Source organism: Hyperolius riggenbachi, chromosome 2 (genome assembly GCF_040937935.1).
Source record: "Hyperolius riggenbachi isolate aHypRig1 chromosome 2, aHypRig1.pri, whole genome shotgun sequence".
Taxonomy (NCBI): domain Eukaryota; kingdom Metazoa; phylum Chordata; class Amphibia; order Anura; family Hyperoliidae; genus Hyperolius; species Hyperolius riggenbachi.
The window spans coordinates 566,244,912-566,262,352 of NC_090647.1; the positions used below are offsets into that span (position 1 = coordinate 566,244,912).

General features: G+C 51.0%; 1 protein-coding gene across 1 annotated transcript in view; it reads left to right on the forward strand.

The window, feature by feature from the left end:
* SPAG17 (sperm associated antigen 17) overlaps nt 1-17,441 on the forward strand; it is a 311,336-nt gene that overhangs the window by 173,906 nt on the left and 119,989 nt on the right. Inside the window, exons 4-6 of the mRNA XM_068270990.1 lie at nt 789-920; nt 2,050-2,224; nt 12,907-13,095. Of these exons, the coding sequence (XP_068127091.1) occupies nt 789-920; nt 2,050-2,224; nt 12,907-13,095 (496 nt within the window). The remainder of the gene's footprint in view (nt 1-788; nt 921-2,049; nt 2,225-12,906; nt 13,096-17,441) is intronic.

Genomic DNA, 17,441 nt, shown 5'->3' on the forward strand with positions numbered 1-17,441 from the left:
CTATATAAATACATAATAATAATAATATGGTAGGACATTACACTATAACTATGGTAGGATTAGAGTGTGAGCTCCCCTGAGCATAGTCAGTGACATGACTATGTACTCTGTAAAGTGCTGCAGAATATGTCAGTGCTATATAAATACATAATAATAATATGGTAGGACATTAGACTATGACTATGGTAGGATTAGACTGTGAGCTCCTCTGAGGACAGTCAGTGACATGACTATGTACTCTGTACAGTGCTGCAGAAGATGTCAGTCCTTGATTATAGTAGGCAGGGACATTGCCAGTGTGACATTTGCAGAGTGATTCTTAGCGTACTGGGATTTATGGAATACCTATACACAGCTGCTAGTAACCTGGATGGTCATTTTATTAGCAAATGTTTAAGAGTTGCTCACCCCAAGTTGCAGAATATTTTTTATTTTCAACAAAACCTATTATTTTTCAGATACAATTCCACCTATAGCCTCTGGGAGTATCGTTTGCTGTAATCCTCTACACACATCTACACACATTCCTGCATCCAAGACTTCTCTTCTGCTTCCACCTCCCCTATCCCTACCTAAACCCGCTCATCATGAGACAGCTCCGCCCCCTGAATTAGCAATGTGACTTATGCTAAGTTATGCCATTCATTTAAGCAGGGGCCGGACACAAGCATGGGGCGGTTACTGGTGGGAGGAGCAGCCGCAGCGTGAAAGTCACCGCAGATCCTGATAATGACTCTTTGCTGGCAGTAATGTGACTGTAATGAGGACTGCATCTCTTGTCTCTGCAGGTGGCTGAAGCAGCGAAATCCCTTCTGGACAGCGGCGAGAAGCTGCCCCTCCCCCTCATCGCCAAACTGCTGAAGTTCCAATTCCTGAACATCAAGCAGAGAGATTTGCAGAGACGTGAGGCCGAGGGAAAGGTGAGAGAGGCACCAATTATCTCACAATGTGCTGATCAGGTGATATGAGGGAACCAATTATACCACAATATGCAGATCAGGTGAACTGAGGCACCAATCATCGTACAATGTGCTAATCAGGTGATCCAGGTGAACCAATTATACCACAATATGCAGATCAGGTGACCCGGTGGAACCAGTTATCTCACAATATGCAGATCAGGTGACCCGGTGGATCCAGTTATCTGGCAATATTCAGATCAGGTGACCCGGTGGAACCAGTTATCTCACAATATGCAGATCAGGTGACCCGGTGGAACCAGTAATCTCACAATATGCAGATCAGGTGACCCGGTGGAACCAGTTATCTCACAATATGCAGATCAGGTGACCCGGTGGAACCAGTTATCTCACAATATGCAGATCAGGTGACCCGGTGGAACCAGTTATCTCACAATATGCAGATCAGGTGACCCGGTGGAACCAGTTAATCTGGCAATATGCAGATCAGGTGACCCGGTGGAATCAGTTATCTCACAATATGCAGATCAGGTGACCCGGTGGAACCAGTTATCTGGCAATATGCAGATCAGGTGACCCGGTGTAACCAGTTATCTCACAATATGCAGATCAGGTGACCCGGTGGAACCAGTTATCTGGCAATATGCAGATCAGGTGACCCGGTGGAACCAGTTATCTCACAATATGCAGATCAGGTGACCCAGTGGAACCAGTTATCTCACAATATGCAGATCAGGTGACCCGGTGTAACCAGTTAATCTAGCAATATGCAGAGCGGTCAGCAGCGGAGGGCGTCCTGCGCTCTGTCAGACGTTCGGAAGCTGTGAGCTGTCGGATTGGGATATGTCAGGGGGCTGAGAATAAACACAGAGCTGGGCCTGGATAAGATTGACTGTTGTGTACAGATGAATTAGAAGAGACAAACACAAGTCTGCATCTGGGACGCGTTCCACGCCACACGCTTCCCATAACCGCCTCTGACAGCCGCCCTGTGATGATATATACGGAGGGCAGATCTCTTATAATGTCCTCCTCACAGGAGATCCTCCCCAATAATGTTATCAATTGAAGTCTTCTCCAATGATGTCCTTGTCACTTATTCTGTTAAATTACACATTTTCTCTTCCAGGCCTCGGAGGACAAGCTCAAACAGAAGCCAATAAAGAGTGCCAAAGCCAAGTCAACCAGTGCCAAGGGCTCCGCCAGAGGGAAGGGCAAGAAGCCTACAGATGCTCCGCCTCCTGTGAAGAAAGACACCGCCCTGAAACGAAGGGGGGAGGAAGAGGACACCAACATTTATATAGGTGAATAATGTCTTCATGTTTCTGGAGAAGACTCTAGAATGGTCACAACCTCCCCCAGTGCAGCAGAACCGGCATGGACCACCTGACATGGATGCGCTGCCACCCTGGCATAGTGTGAACTGGCCCTCATTTGCTGTGTCCTTCCATGCTCTCCCACCACTGATACTGGAACATACAGACATGTCTGACGATTGGCTGAGCACAGGTTTCCTAGCGTGTTCATCCCCTGTATCTGTGTACAGTGGTGTGAAAAACTATTTGCCCCCTTCCTGATTTCTTATTCTTTTGCACGTTTGTCACACTTAAATGTTTCTGCTCATCAAAAACCGTTAACTATTAGTCAAAGTAATTGAATACAAAATGCAGTTTTAAATGATGGTTTTTATTATTTAGTGAGAAAAAAAAAACTCCAAATCTACATGGCCCTGTGTGAAAAAGTGATTGCCCCCCTTGTTAAAAAGTAACTTAAAGAGATTCTGAAGTGAGAATAAATCTCGCTTCAGACCTCATATATAGCAGGGGCACGTGTGCCCCTGCTAAACCGCCGCTATCCCGTGGCTTAACGAGGGTCCCTGTCCCCCCAAATCCCCTCCGTAATGCGGGGGAGCGCTTCCGCATTGGGGCAGGGCTAACCGCCGCTGCCCTGCCCCACGCGCGTCTGTCAGCGCATATCTCTGCCTCTCCCCCGCCCCTCTCAGTCTTCCTTCACTGAGAGGGGCGGGGGAGAGGCGGCGATGCGCGGCTGATAGATGCGAATGGAGGCAGGGCTGCAGCCGTTAGCCCTGCCTCCAGGAGCGACCAAGTCTGCGACCAAGTGTCGCAGTGGGGGGTTTGGGGGTGAAGGGACCCCCGTTTAGCGGCGCGTATGCGGCGGTTTAGCAGGGGCACACATGCCCCTGCTAACTATGAGCTCTGAAGCGAGATTTATTCTCGCTTCAGAGTCTCTTTAACTGTGGTTTATCACACCTGAGTTCAATTTCTGTAGTCACCCCCAGGCCTGATTACTGCCACACCTGTTTCAATCAAGAAATCACTTAAATAGGAGCTATCTGACACAGAGAAGTAGACCAAAAGCACCTCAAAAGCTAGACATCATGCCAAGATCCAAAGAAATTCAGGAACAAATGAGAACAAAGTACTGTAATTGAGATCTATCAGTCTGGTAAAGGTTATAAAGCCATTTCTAAAGCTGTGGGACTCCAGCGAACCACAGTGAGAGCCATTATCCACAAATGGCAAAAACATGGAACAGTGATGAACCTTCCCAGGAGTGGCCGGCCGACCAAAATTACCCCAAGAGCGCAGAGAAAACTCATCCGAGAGGCCACAAAAGACCCCAGGACAACATCTAAAGAACTGCAGGCCTCACTTGCCTCAATTAAGGTCATTGTTCATGACTCCACCATAAGAAAGAGACTGGGCAAAAACGGTCTGCATGGCAGATATCCAAGGCGCAAACCACTTTTAAGCAAAAAGAACATTAAGGCTCGTCTCAATTTTGATAAAAAAAACCATCTCAATGATTGGCGAGACTTTTGGGAAAATACCTTGTGGACCGACGAGACAAAAGTTGAACTTTTTGGAAGATGCGTGTCCCTTTACATCTGGCGTAGAAGTACATCATACCAACAGTAAAAAATGGTGGTGGTAGTGTGATGGTCTGGGGTTGTTTTGCTGCTTCAGGACCTGGAAGGCTTGCTGTGATAGATGGAACCATGAATTCTACTGTCTACCAAAAAATCCTGAAGGAGAATGTCCGGACATCTGTTTGTCAACTCAAGCTGAAGCGATCTTGGGTGCTGCAACAGGACAATGACCCAAAACACACCAGCAAATCCACCTCTGAATGGCTGAAGAAAAACAAAATGAAGACTTTGGAGTGGCCTAGTCAAAGCCCTGACCTGAATCCTATTAAGATGTTGTGGCATGACCTTAAAAAGGCGGTTCATGCTAGAAAACCCTCAAATAAAGCTGAATTACAACAATTCTGCAAAGATGAGTGGGCCAAAATTCCTCCAGAGCGCTGTACAAGACTTAAATAAAAAACAAGTGTCAGCGCCAAGGCAGAAGGCGACCGCAGCCGAGAAGGACAATGTCCAAAAGTCCACACAAGCAATGAATATATAAAGTCAGCGCAGGTCTATAGTAATACAGCTTTCATCATTTTTTGGTATACAGGATCTTCGAACAAAAGGGTAAAGAAGCAAGGCTTACCAGATTCCAACAACCCACATTATAAGGTTGTAAACGAGTTTGATAGGTGGTCCGCAGAACTTTCAAATGGTGTCGTTTCACCAGCGATGTTGCACACTACAGATTCCTCCGGAATATAGTAGATATCCTGAGATCGCAGAGACTCACCAAAGGGGAGTCCAGTAGGATAGTGACATGAAAAAGATATACGGCACATCTAAGTGTAAACCGTCTTTATTACATAACAAGTAAAACAATTAAAAACAAGGATAAAGGAAAACTCACATACGGGGCCCGTGCACTGGGAACCCCGAAAAAGTAGCGCGCATAAAATGGTCAATAGAAGACCTCAAATAAAATGGTGCCGCCTGTCGCCTTCCCGACCGGTTTCACAATCTTGCGTCATCAGGGGATGACCTCCCCTGATGACGCAAGATTGTGAAACCGGTCGGGAAGGCGACAGGCGGCACCATTTTATTTGAGGTCTTCTATTGACCATTTTATGCGCGCTACTTTTTCGGGGTTCCCAGTGCACGGGCCCCGTATGTGAGTTTTCCTTTATCCTTGTTTTTAATTGTTTTACTTGTTATGTAATAAAGACGGTTTACACTTAGATGTGCCGTACATCTCTTTCATGTCACTATCCTACTGGACTCCCCTTTGGTGAGTCTCTGCGATCTCAGGATATCTACTATATTCCGGAGGAATCTGTAGTGTGCAACATCGCTGGTGAAACGACACCATTTGAAAGTTCTGCGGACCACCTATCAAACTCGTTTACAACCTTATAATGTGGGTTGTTGGAATCTGGTAAGCCTTGCTTCTTTACCCTTTTGTTCGAAGATCCTGTATACCAAAAAATGATGAAAGCTGTATTACTATAGACCTGCGCTGACTTTATATATTCGCTGTAAAAGACTTGTTGCAAGTTATCGCAAACGCTTGATTGCAGTTATTGCTGCTAAGGGTGGCCCAACCAGTTATTAGGTTCAGGGGGCAATTTCTTTTTCACACAGGGCCATGTAGGTTTTGAGTTATTTTTCTCACTAAATAATAAAAAACATCATTTACAACTGCATTTTGTGTTCAGTTATGTTATCTTTGACTAATAGTTATTGGTTTTTGATGAGCAGAAACATTTAAGTGTGACAAACATGCAAAAGAATAAGAAATCAGGAAGGGGGCAAATAGTTTTTCACACCACTGTATTTCCTTACACTGGTGCATATAGATGGAAAGTCCCCTGAGCTGTATCATCCGGTTGAGGGTCCCGAGTGGTGGCGGACCTGGGGTTACCCCATTATAGTGTTCCCACTGAACATACCGCTGCAGGCATCTCTGTGCGCTAAGCGTTAGCACATAAAGCCCCCGATACAGCATGAACACGCACGCTCCCCTCTGAGACGCACAGCGATGTGGATGCAAACATGCCACGATTTCTGCGCCACAAATGCACACTGCCGGAGTCACTGCAGGTATTTGCTACAGCAACTCTTGTGGACCTGAAGGTGTCTATACATTACTCCATGGCCACCAGATCGACCATATGATAGAGAGGAATCTATTGCTTGTCCACAAACTGCCCACCGATTTCCAATAGATTTCAACATGAACCTAGCACCGCTGACCTCGGTCTGCCACCTGCCCCCCCCCCCCCCCCCCATGGTCTGTGGTGAGTGTAGAAGCAGCTCACCTGGCACAGGTCATGTGATTTCTCTGCATTCTCACTGTGAGCACCTGTCTCATGTACCTGACATCATATACATGCGTCATTTATATAATGCCAACATCTTCCGTTGTGCTGTACATAGTACAAGACAAATAGTGGGGAGCATGGATACAGGAGAGGTTCATAACTCTGCACAATCAGGACATCCAGCAATACAAGTACAGACATGGCTGATGTGTGGTGGAGACATCCCCAATACTGGTACATGTTCATATCATAAATTACAGCAGAGTAGGACACACTAGGAGGAGGTCATTGCCCTTGCAAGCTTACACTCTAGAGCATGGGTGCCCATTAGGTAGATCACGATCTACCGGTAGATCACAAAGGACTTATGGTAGATCCGACCCCACTACATTTTCCATTCTGTATATACAAGTTGTACATAGGGAGATCATTTTGACTTGCTAACTTTTTAAAGTAGCTCACAAGCCGAAAAAGTGTGGGCACCTCTGGTCTAGAGGGTAGTGGGGTGGAGACACTAGGGGCGGGGCCTGCCCTTGCAAGCTCACACTCTAGAGCAGTCTTTCTCAACCTTTTTACCATGGAGGAACCCTGTAAATAACTTTTGGATCTCAAGGAACCCTTGCACAGGGCCGGGCCGAGGCATAGGCTGGAGAGGCTCCAGCCTCAGGGCGCAGTGTAGGAGGGGACGCAGAATTCATTCAGCTGTCATTCCTAATTGTGTTTGAAGCAGAAAGAAATAAGGAAAGGGGATACATGGCAGTGACTGCAAGCCAGATAAGTACAGATTAAGGTGTTGGGGCCCCTGGGGCGCCTGTTAGTCAGTCAATCAGTGTATGATGGCTTGGGTGGGAGGATGGAGGGGCGCACTTTGGTGTCTCAGCCTTGGGTGCTGGAGGACCTTGTCCCGGCTCTGCCCCTGCAAACAATGTTTTGGTCTCGAGGAACCCCTACATTTATTTTTCAGGAGGCGTGGTCTTTAAATAGGTTAGGTTGTTAACTTCACTATCTCCCTATTACACTGCCACTCATTATACTGTCTCCTGACCCCCCAATTTAGTGCTTCTTGTTACAGTACCACCTATTATAGTGTGCTCTATTATACTTCCCTGACGATGGGGTAAAATGCCAAGGAACCCCTGCAGAGTCCTCAAGGAACCCTGGTTGAGAAAGCCTGATCTAGAGGGTAGTGAAGTGGAGACACTAGGGGCGGGGCCTGCCCTTGCGAGCTTACACTCTAGAGGGTAGTAGGGTGGAGACACTAGGAGCGGGGCCTGCCCTTGCGAGCTTACACTCTAGAGGGTAGTGGGGTGGAGACACTAGGGGCGGGGCCTGCCCTTGCGAGCTTACACTCTAGAGGGTAGTGGGGTGGAGACACTAGGGGCGGGGCCTGCCCTTGCAAGCTTACACTCTAGAGGGTAGTGGGGTGGAGACACTAGGGGCGGGGCCTGCCCTTGCAAGCTTACACTCTCTAGAGGGTAGTGAGGTGGAGACACTAGGAGCGGGGCCTGCCCTTGCGAGCTTACACTCTAGAGGGTAGTGGGGTGGAGACACTAGGAGCGGGGCCTGCCCTTGCGAGCTTACACTCTAGAGGGTAGTGGGGTGGAGACACTAGGAGCTGGGCCTGCCCTTGCGAGCTTACACTCTAGAGGGTAGTAGGGTGGAGACACTAGGAACGGGGCCTGCCCTTGCGAGCTTACACTCTAGAGGGTAGTGGGGTGGAGACACTAGGAGCGGGGCCTGCCCTTGCGAGCTTACACTCTAGAGGGTAGTAGGGTGGAGACACTAGGAACGGGGCCTGCCCTTGCGAGCTTACACTCTAGAGGGTAGTGGGGTGGAGACACTAGGGGCGGGGCCTGCCCTTGCGAGCTTACACTCTAGAGGGTAGTGGGGTGGAGACACTAGGAGCGGGGCCTGCCCTTGCGAGCTTACACTCTAGAGGGTAGTGGGGTGGAGACACTAGGGGCGGGGCCTGCCCTTGCGAGCTTACACTCTAGAGGGTAGTGGGGTGGAGACACTAGGAGCGGGGCCTGCCCTTGCGAGCTTACACTCTAGAGGGTAGTGGGGTGGAGACACTAGGAGCGGGGCCTGCCCTTGCGAGCTTACACTCTAGAGGGTAGTGGGGTGGAGACACTAGGAGCGGGGCCTGCCCTTGCGAGCTTACACTCTAGAGGGTAGTGGGGTGGAGACACTAGGGGCGGGGCCTGCCCTTGCGAGCTTACACTCTAGAGGGTAGTGGGGTGGAGACACTAGGAGCGGGGCCTGCCCTTGCGAGCTTACACTCTAGAGGGTAGTGGGGTGGAGACACTAGGAGCGGGGCCTGCCCTTGCGAGCTTACACTCTAGAGGGTAGTGGGGTGGAGACACTAGGAGCGGGGCCTGCCCTTGCGAGCTTACACTCTAGAGGGTAGTGGGGTGGAGACACTAGGGGCGGGGCCTGCCCTTGCGAGCTTACACTCTAGAGGGTAGTAGGGTGGAGACACTAGGGGCGGGGCCTGCCCTTGCGAGCTTACACTCTAGAGCAGTGGTAGGGAACCTATGGCTCGGGAGCCAGATGTGGCTCTTTTGTAGGCTTCATCTGGCTCACAGACAAATCAGTAGGGATTGATTCACTAAGCTACATTGCTCAAACAGCGCAAATAACATTTTCAGAGTAGGCACACTACTGCTGTAGCATGCACTACTAACTTACTCACGCTACCCCAAAACGAACAGCTGCTCCAATTGTCCCACCCTGGGCCCTGTCAGGTCCAGTGACTTTGTAGGACGAGATCCCCGCACTTTGATTGGCCCAATAGGTTGCCTGTCACTTGACAGGCCTCTTATTGGGCCAAAGTGCGGGGATCTCATGCTACAAAGTGAATCATCCCCCAAGTCAGCTAGTGTTAAGCTTGGAGGTGTATTCTCCACAGTCAGCATGCAACACATAAGCTGACGTGAAGGAGGTACACACACCAGCACAAGGAATCAGGATATCCCCAGTTTAGTGGAGGAGAGGACTGACTCCAATAGGAGATTGTGGTGCACAGAGCCGGTGCAGATCCGGACAGCCACAAACAACACTTTCGTAATAACGTCTCAGCGCAAAGTAGCGCTGAGCGCATAAACCAGGACTGAGGAGATCAGGACAGGTAGACAGAATGAACGCTTGCTTAACTAGCCACTACTTAGTGACAGCAAGCGTCCACAATAAAACAGACTGGAATGAGGTAGCCAACGCGTTTGCAGCGATGGCGTGCCTCACAAAGACAGGACAGGATAGTCAGCAAATAGCAGGAATAAGATAGATGAACGTAACACAGATAAATATACAATAAGTATGATTTCCTAGCGTATTACAATTACAGCTATCAATGAAACTATTTGTAACGTCTGACTAACATATGTATATATCGGCAATGAACCGACATATGACATAAGCAGGAACTCTGACTAAGACTGGAGTAATACAGGGAACAGGACTCAGAAGGATTCGCTATCTCTTCGCAGAGATGAACGCAATCCACAAACAGGACCAGGAACAGGATAACTAGCTCAGCGTGCTGTAACGCTGACTAACGGAACACAGGATATAAACAGTTCGTGTACGTATATATCAGCGACACTGATGTATCAACGTAACACGAATACAAGGAAAATAATAAACGTGCAAGTATGCGTATATATTGGCGATGAACCAATATATGACACAAGACAAGCAAAGTAACAACTTCTAGAAACAAGAGCAGAACTAGGAGGACTCGCTGGCCCCTTCGCAGGAGTCAGCGCAGTCCACACGGTCTAGGAACGAGGTGGGGCACGAGCAGAGTAACAGACAGGATCTGAGACTATGGTAGCCCATGAGGCATTGCAGGAAGCAGTTCTTTATACTGAGGTCATCCAATGGGAGCAGACCTGCAGATTCCCACACAAGTGAATGGTAATTAATCACAGGCTGATAGCAGGAAAAGGCAGACAATGATATGCAGCCTGCAGGAAAGGGATTGCCCCTCCATTGCAGCAGACAATGTTTGTTTACACAAAAGCATATTAAACTGTCATTAACTTCAGAGCGACTGCAGATGGAATCAGCAACTAGTTTAAGTGCAAACCAAACTATGCAAGCAAATGCATGTAATGACATTAGAACTGCTTGGTTTGCAATACCACTGCAGTCAGCAGTAAACGCTTCAGAAGCGATCATAACAGCTAGCTAATTGTACAAGCTGTTAGTCAGTATTTCTCCTGTCTAGCCCTTGGGGAAATTGCTGATGTTGCTGAAGCCCAAGAGAAGCTGAAGACGTGTCTGACACTTCCGCTGTCCGGCGGATATGTGGCGTTTATGGCTCTCTCAGCCAAAAAGGTTCCTGACTGCTGCTTTAGAGGGTAGTGGGGTTGAGACTCTGGGGGAGGGGCCTGCCCTTGCGAGCTTACACTCTAGAGAGTAGTGGAGTGGAGACACTGGGGGAGGGGCCTGCCCTTGTGAGCTTACACTCTAGAGCAGCGGTTCCCAACCCATGTGCCGCGACACATTCATGTGTCGCGGCAGCTGCTGGTATGTGTCGCCGCAGTTTCAGTGTCCCCGCTCTGGCTCCTATTTAGCCTCTCAACTGCTGCTGTAACTCCTCTTCTGCTCTGTTTGTAATGAGGGCTACAAGAAAATGGCCGTCGGAGTCCACACTCGTGGACATAGTTGGCCATTTTTTTGTAGTCCTGCTCTATACAAACAGAGCAGATGAGGAGTTACAGCAGCAGCTACAGGGCTAAATAGGAGCCAAAGCGGGAACACAGAGGATGCAGTGACACAGAGTAGAGGTGAAGTGGGAGGCAGAGCATAGCATAGTAAAGCATAGCTAGTTTATACTGATTTGTACTGCTTGGCTCTGCACTTATTTAGAAGTCTTTGGATATCTAGAAGCAATATTTCCAGCATCTCTTTGTGTAGCATTACTGTACTGGCCCATTCATTATACAGAGATAAAGAATGTGTGTGTGTGTGTAATGTCATGTGTATGTATGTAGGATTCTGGAACACATTGAAGGGATGCACTTTTTAACTTTACAACCTTATTTCTGCTCATTCATAACTTCCTGCCAGGAAGTTAATCTAGATCATTGTTAGATCAGTTCCAGAGCACAACAGGCATGTTGGTGAAACAGTCTGATTGTCTCACATATTTGCTGTGTATGTATGTAACATCTGGTGAGTTTTTGTTTTCCCAAAGCACACCTGAACCGGCTGTGTACGTCCTCAACCACACTCCTGTAGCTTGGCAGCAGCAGCAACCACTGATTAGAAGCCGCCACTGTGCCAGCAACAGTAACAGCCACTGATTAGCAGCTGCCACTGTGCCAGCAGCAGTAGAGCCACTGATTAGCAGCCACCACTATGCCAGCAGCAGTAACAGCCACTGATCAGCAGCCGGCCACTGTGCCAGCAGCAGTAACCGCCACTGATTAGCAGCAGTCACTGTGCCAGCAGCAGTAACAGCCACTGATTAGCAGCGGCCACTGTGCCAGCAGCAATAACAGCCATTGTGCCAGCAGCTGCCACTATGTCAGCAGTAGTAGATGACACTGATTAGCAGCTGCAACTATGCCTGCAGCAGTGGCAGCCACTTATTAGCAGTTGCCAGCAATAGCGTGTCACGGAGATGTGAACGTTTGGCGTGATGTATCACGGCTTGAAAAAGGTTGGGAACCACTGCTCTAGAGGGTAGAGGGTTGGAGACATTAGAGGAGGAGACACCGGGGATGGAGCAGTGAACCTCCAAAGCTACCTCCAGCAAATTATAGGCTTGTCTGGAGAGGAGTGTTTTGAGAGTAATGGTGCCCACTGATGATCCAATCTGTTTCATCCAATCTTACCATTTCTATGTAATATAAGGGAACTGTTTGAATTATCCCTTCAACATATTGGGCTCGATTCACAAAGCGGTGCTAACCCAGTTAGAGACTTTAGGCGTGATAACCATTTTTATCATGCCTAAACTCAGTTTAGGCATGCTAAGTTTAGGCATGCTAAGTTTAGATACGTTTAGATCGCATGCAAAGTCCCGCACGCAAAGCAGCGCCATTAAACTCTATGCAAAGTGCACCAGACTTTGCTAGCGCAAAACTTTTGATCAGCTGTGCACTGCAGTGCTAACCCAGTTGGTGCTTAAACTTATCATGCCTAAACTTATCATGCCTAAACTTATCACACCTAAACTTATCACACCTAAACTTATCACGCCTAAACTTATCACGCCTAAACTTATCACGCCTAAACTTATCACACCTAAACTTATCATGCCTAAACTGAGTTTAGGCATGATAAAGGGCTTTTTACCAGGGTGCTAACTGTTAGCACCGCTTTGTGAATCAGGCCCATTCACTCCATTTGCCCTTATTACCCTTCTACTACATACATTTTGGTAAAATTGGATGAAAAAGATTGTATCGTTAGTTAGATAATTGGTAATGACAGAGGCGCCAAATTAGAATAAAATGATTAAAATCAGTTTAAAAGGAGGGGGGTTGGTGGTTACCACCCTCAGGTATATAATGACCAGCCAATGAGTCGTTACATATAGACAATATAATTTATTATAAAATCTCCAGGCATGCCTGTATCGTTAGCGGCCACCATAAGTTACTACTTCACATGGGTTAGTCTCACTCTTCATCACTTCTACAGAAAGGACAGAGCATCAGATCTTCTCCCCCCCAAAAACCTTTCTTGCCAGACTGCCCAATTGTGCCGCTGAAAGGAAGAGTCTCACTTCTCTGCTCCGCGTTCCTCGAGAGATAAATCTCATATTGTGTTGTTTTTGCAGACGATGAGCCTGACGATGGAGCCCAGCATTACATCATCGTCCTCGGGGTCTATCAGCCGCAGATCCTCGTCCTGCTGGCTGAACTTGGGGTACCTGTGTCCAGCGTCATCCGGATCTCCTCCCAAAACTACGCCAGTGCCATCGCCAGTCTGCCGGCCGCTCAGGTGGAGGCGGAGACCCCGCCAGAAGGTAGAGTACGGTTATAGATCCCCCTTCATAGCATTGCTGTCACCATCCCTCTCATTTCCTGCCATCGCCAGCCTGCCGGCCGCTCAGGTGGAGGCGGAGACCCCGCCAGAAGGTAGAGTACGGTTATAGATCCCCCTTCATAGCATTGCTGTCACCATCCCTCTCATTTCCTGCCATCGCCAGCCTGCCGGCCGCTCAGGTGGAGGCGGAGACCCCGCCAGAAGGTAGAGTACGGTTATAGATCCCCCTTCATAGCATTGCTGTCACCATCCCTCTCATTTCCTGCCATCGCCAGCCTGCCGGCCGCTCAGGTGGAGGCAGAGACCCCGCCAGAAGGTAGAGTACGGTTATAGATCCCCCTTCATAGCATCGCTGTCACCATCCCTCTCATTTCCTGCCATCGCCAGCCTGCCGGCCGCTCAGGTGGAGGCAGAGACCACGCCAGAAGGTAGAGTACGGTTATAGATCCCCCTTCATAGCATTGCTGTCACCATCCCTCTCATTTCCTGCCATCGCCAGCCTGCCGGCCGCTCAGGTGGAGGCGGAGACCCCGCCAGAAGGTAGAGTACGGTTATAGATCCCCCTTCATAGCATTGCTGTCACCATCCCTCTCATTTCCTGCCATCGCCAGCCTGCCGGCCGCTCAGGTGGAGGCGGAGACCACGCGGCCAGAAGGTAGAGTACGGTTATAGATCCCCCTTCATAGCATCGCTGTCACCATCCCTCTCATTTCCTGCCGTCGCCAGCCTGCCGGCCGCTCAGGTGGAGGCGGAGACCCCGCCAGAAGGTAGAGTACGGTTATAGATCCCCCTTCATAGCATCGCTGTCACCATCCCTCTCATTTCCTGCCGTCGCCAGCCTGCCGGCCGCTCAGGTGGAGGCGGAGCCCCCGCCAGAAGGTAGAGTGCGGTCATAGATCCCCCTTTATAGCATTGCTGTCATCATCCCTCTCATTTCCTGCCATCGCCAGCCTGCCGGCCGCTCAGGTGGAGGCGGAGACCACGCGGCCAGAAGGTAGAGTACGGTTATAGATCCCCCTTCATAGCATCGCTGTCACCATCCCTCTCCTTTCCTGCCATCGCCAGCCTGCCGGCCGCTCAGGTGGAGGCGGAGACCACGCGGCCAGAAGGTAGAGTACGGTTATAGATCCCCCTTTATAGCATCGCTGTCACCATCCCTCTCATTTCCTGCCATCGCCAGCCTGCCGGCCGCTCAGGTCGAGGCGGAGACCCCGTCAGAAGGTAGAGTACGGTTATAGATCCCCCTTCATAGCATTGCTGTCACCATCCCTCTCATTTCCTGCCATCACCAGCCTGCCGGCCGCTCAGGTGGGGGCGGAGACCACGCGGCCAGAAGGTAGAGTATGGTTATAGATCCCCCTTCATAGCATTGCTGTCACCATCCCTCTCATTTCCTGCCATCGCCAGCCTGCCGGCCGCTCTGGTGGGGGCGGAGACCCCGCCAGAAGGTAGAGTACGGTTATAGATCCCCCTTTATAGCTTCGCTGTCACCATCCCTCTCATTTCCTGCCATCGCCAGCCTGCCAGCCGCTCAGTTGGAGGCGGAGACCCCGCCAGAAGGTAGAGTACGGTTATAGATCCCCCTTCATAGCATCGCTGTCACCATCCCTCTCATTTCCTGCCATCGCCAGCCTGCCGGCCACTCAGGTGGAGGCGGAGCCCCCGCCAGAAGGTAGAGTGCGGTTATAGATCCCCCTTTATAGCATTGCTGTCATCATCCCTCTCATTTCCTGCCATCGCCAGCCTGCCGGCCGCTCAGGTGGAGGCGGAGCCCCCGCCAGAAGGTAGAGTGTGGTTATAGATCCCCCTTTATAGCATTGCTGTCATCATCCCTCTCATTTCCTGCCATCGCCAGCCTGCCGGCCGCTCAGGTGGAGGCGGAGCCCCCGCCAGAAGGTAGAGTGCGGTTATAGATCCCCCTTTATAGCATCGCTGTCACCATCCCTCTCATTTCCTGCCATCGCCAGCCTGCCGGCCGCTCAGGTGGAGGCAGAGACCCCGTCAGAAGGTAGAGTACGGTTATAGATCCCCCTTCATAGCATCGCTGTCATCATCCCTCTCATTTCCTGCCATCACCAGCCTGCCGGCCGCTCAGGTGGGGGCGGAGACCACGCGGCCAGAAGGTAGAGTATGGTTATAGATCCCCCTTCATAGCATTGCTGTCACCATCCCTCTCATTTCCTGCCATCGCCAGCCTGCCGGCCGCTCAGGTGGGAGTGGAGACCCCGCCAGAAGGTAGAGTACGGTTATAGATCCCCCTTTATAGCATCGCTGTCACCATCCCTCTCATTTCCTGCCATCGCCAGCCTGCCGGCCGCTCAGGTGGCGGCGGAGACCCCGTCAGAAGGTAGAGTACGGTTATAGATCCCCCTTCATAGCATTGCTGTCACCATCCCTCTCATTTCCTGCCATCACCAGCCTGCCGGCCGCTCAGGTGGGGGCGGAGACCACGCGGCCAGAAGGTAGAGTATGGTTATAGATCCCCCTTCATAGCATTGCTGTCACCATCCCTCTCATTTCCTGCCATCGCCAGCCTGCCGGCCGCTCAGGTGGGGGCGGAGACCCCGCCAGAAGGTAGAGTACGGTTATAGATCCCCCTTTATAGCTTCGCTGTCACCATCCCTCTCATTTCCTGCCATCGCCAGCCTGCCGGCCGCTCAGGTGGAGGCGGAGACCCCGCCAGAAGGTAGAGTACGGTTATAGATCTCCCCTCATAGCATTGCTGTCACCATCCCTCTCATTTCCTGCCATCGCTAGCCTGCCGGCCGCTCAGGTGGAGGCGGAGGCCCCGCCAGAAGGTAGAGTACGGTTATAGATCCCCCTTTATAGCATCGCTGTCACCATCCCTCTCATTTCCTGCCATCGCCAGCCTGCCGGCCGCTCAGGTGGAGGCGGAGACCCCGTCAGAAGGTAGAGTACGGTTATAGATCCCCCTTCATAGCATTGCTGTCACCATCCCTCTCATTTCCTGCCATCGCCAGCCTGCCGGCCGCTCAGGTGGGGGCGGAGACCCCGCCAGAAGGTAGAGTACGGTTATAGATCCCCCTTTATAGCATCACTGTCACCATCCCTCTCATTTCCTGCCATCGCCAGCCTGCCGGCCGCTCAGGTGGAGGCGGAGACCCCGCCAGAAGGTAGAGTACAGTTATAGATCCCCCTTCATAGCATTGCTGTCACCATCCCTCTCATTTCCTGTCATCGCCAGCCGGCCGGCCGGCCGCTCAGGTGGGGGCGGAGACCCCGCCAGAAGGTAGAGTACGGTTATAGATCCCCCTTCATTGCATTGCTGTCACCATCCCTCTCATTTCCTGCCATCGCCAGTCTGCCGGCCGCTCAGGTGGAGGCGGAGCCCCCGTCAGAAGGTAGATTACGGTTATAGATCCCCCTTCATTCCATCGCTGTCACCATCCCTCTCATTTCCTACCATCGTCAGCCTGCCGGCTGCTCAGGTGGAGGCGGAGACCCCGTCAGAAGGTAGTCTACGGTTATAGATCCCCCTTCATTCCATCGCTGTCACCATCCCTCTCATTTCCTGCCATCGCCAGTCTGCCGGCTGCTCAGGTGGAGGCAGAGACCCCGCCAGAAGGTAGAGTCGGGTTATTGATCCTCCTTCATTTCATCGCTGTCACCATCCCTCTCATTTCCTGCCATTGCCAGCCTGCCGGCCGCTCAGGTGGGGGCGGAGACCACGCGGCCAGAAGGTAGAGTACGGTTATAGATCCTCCTTCATTTCATCGCTGTCACCATCCCTCTCACTTCCTGCCATCGCCAGCCTGCCGGCCGCTCAGGTGGAGGCGGAGACCACGCCAGAAGGTAGAGTACGGTTATAGATCCCCCTTCATAGCATCGCTATCACCATCCCTCTCATTTCCTGCCATCGCCAGCCTGCCGGCCGCTCAGGTGGAGGCAGAGACCACGCCAGAAGGTAGAGTACGGTTATAGATCCCCCTTTATAGCATCGCTGTCACCATCCCTCTCATTTCCTGCCATCGCCAGCCTGCCGGCCGCTCAGGTGGAGGCGGAGACCCCGCCAGAAGGTAGAGTACGGTTATAGATCCCCCTTCATAGCATCGCTGTCACCATCCCTCTCATTTCCTGCCATCGCCAGCCTGCCGGCCGCTCAGGTGGGGGCGAAGACCACGCCAGAAGGTAGAGTACGGTTATAGATCCCCCTTCATAGCATCACTGTCACCATCCCTCTCACTTCCTGCCATCGCCAGCCTGCCGGCCGCTCAGGTGGAGGCGGAGACCCCGCCAGAAGGTAGAGTACGGTTATAGATCCCCCTTCATAGCATCGCTGTCACCATCCCTCTCATTTCCTGCCGT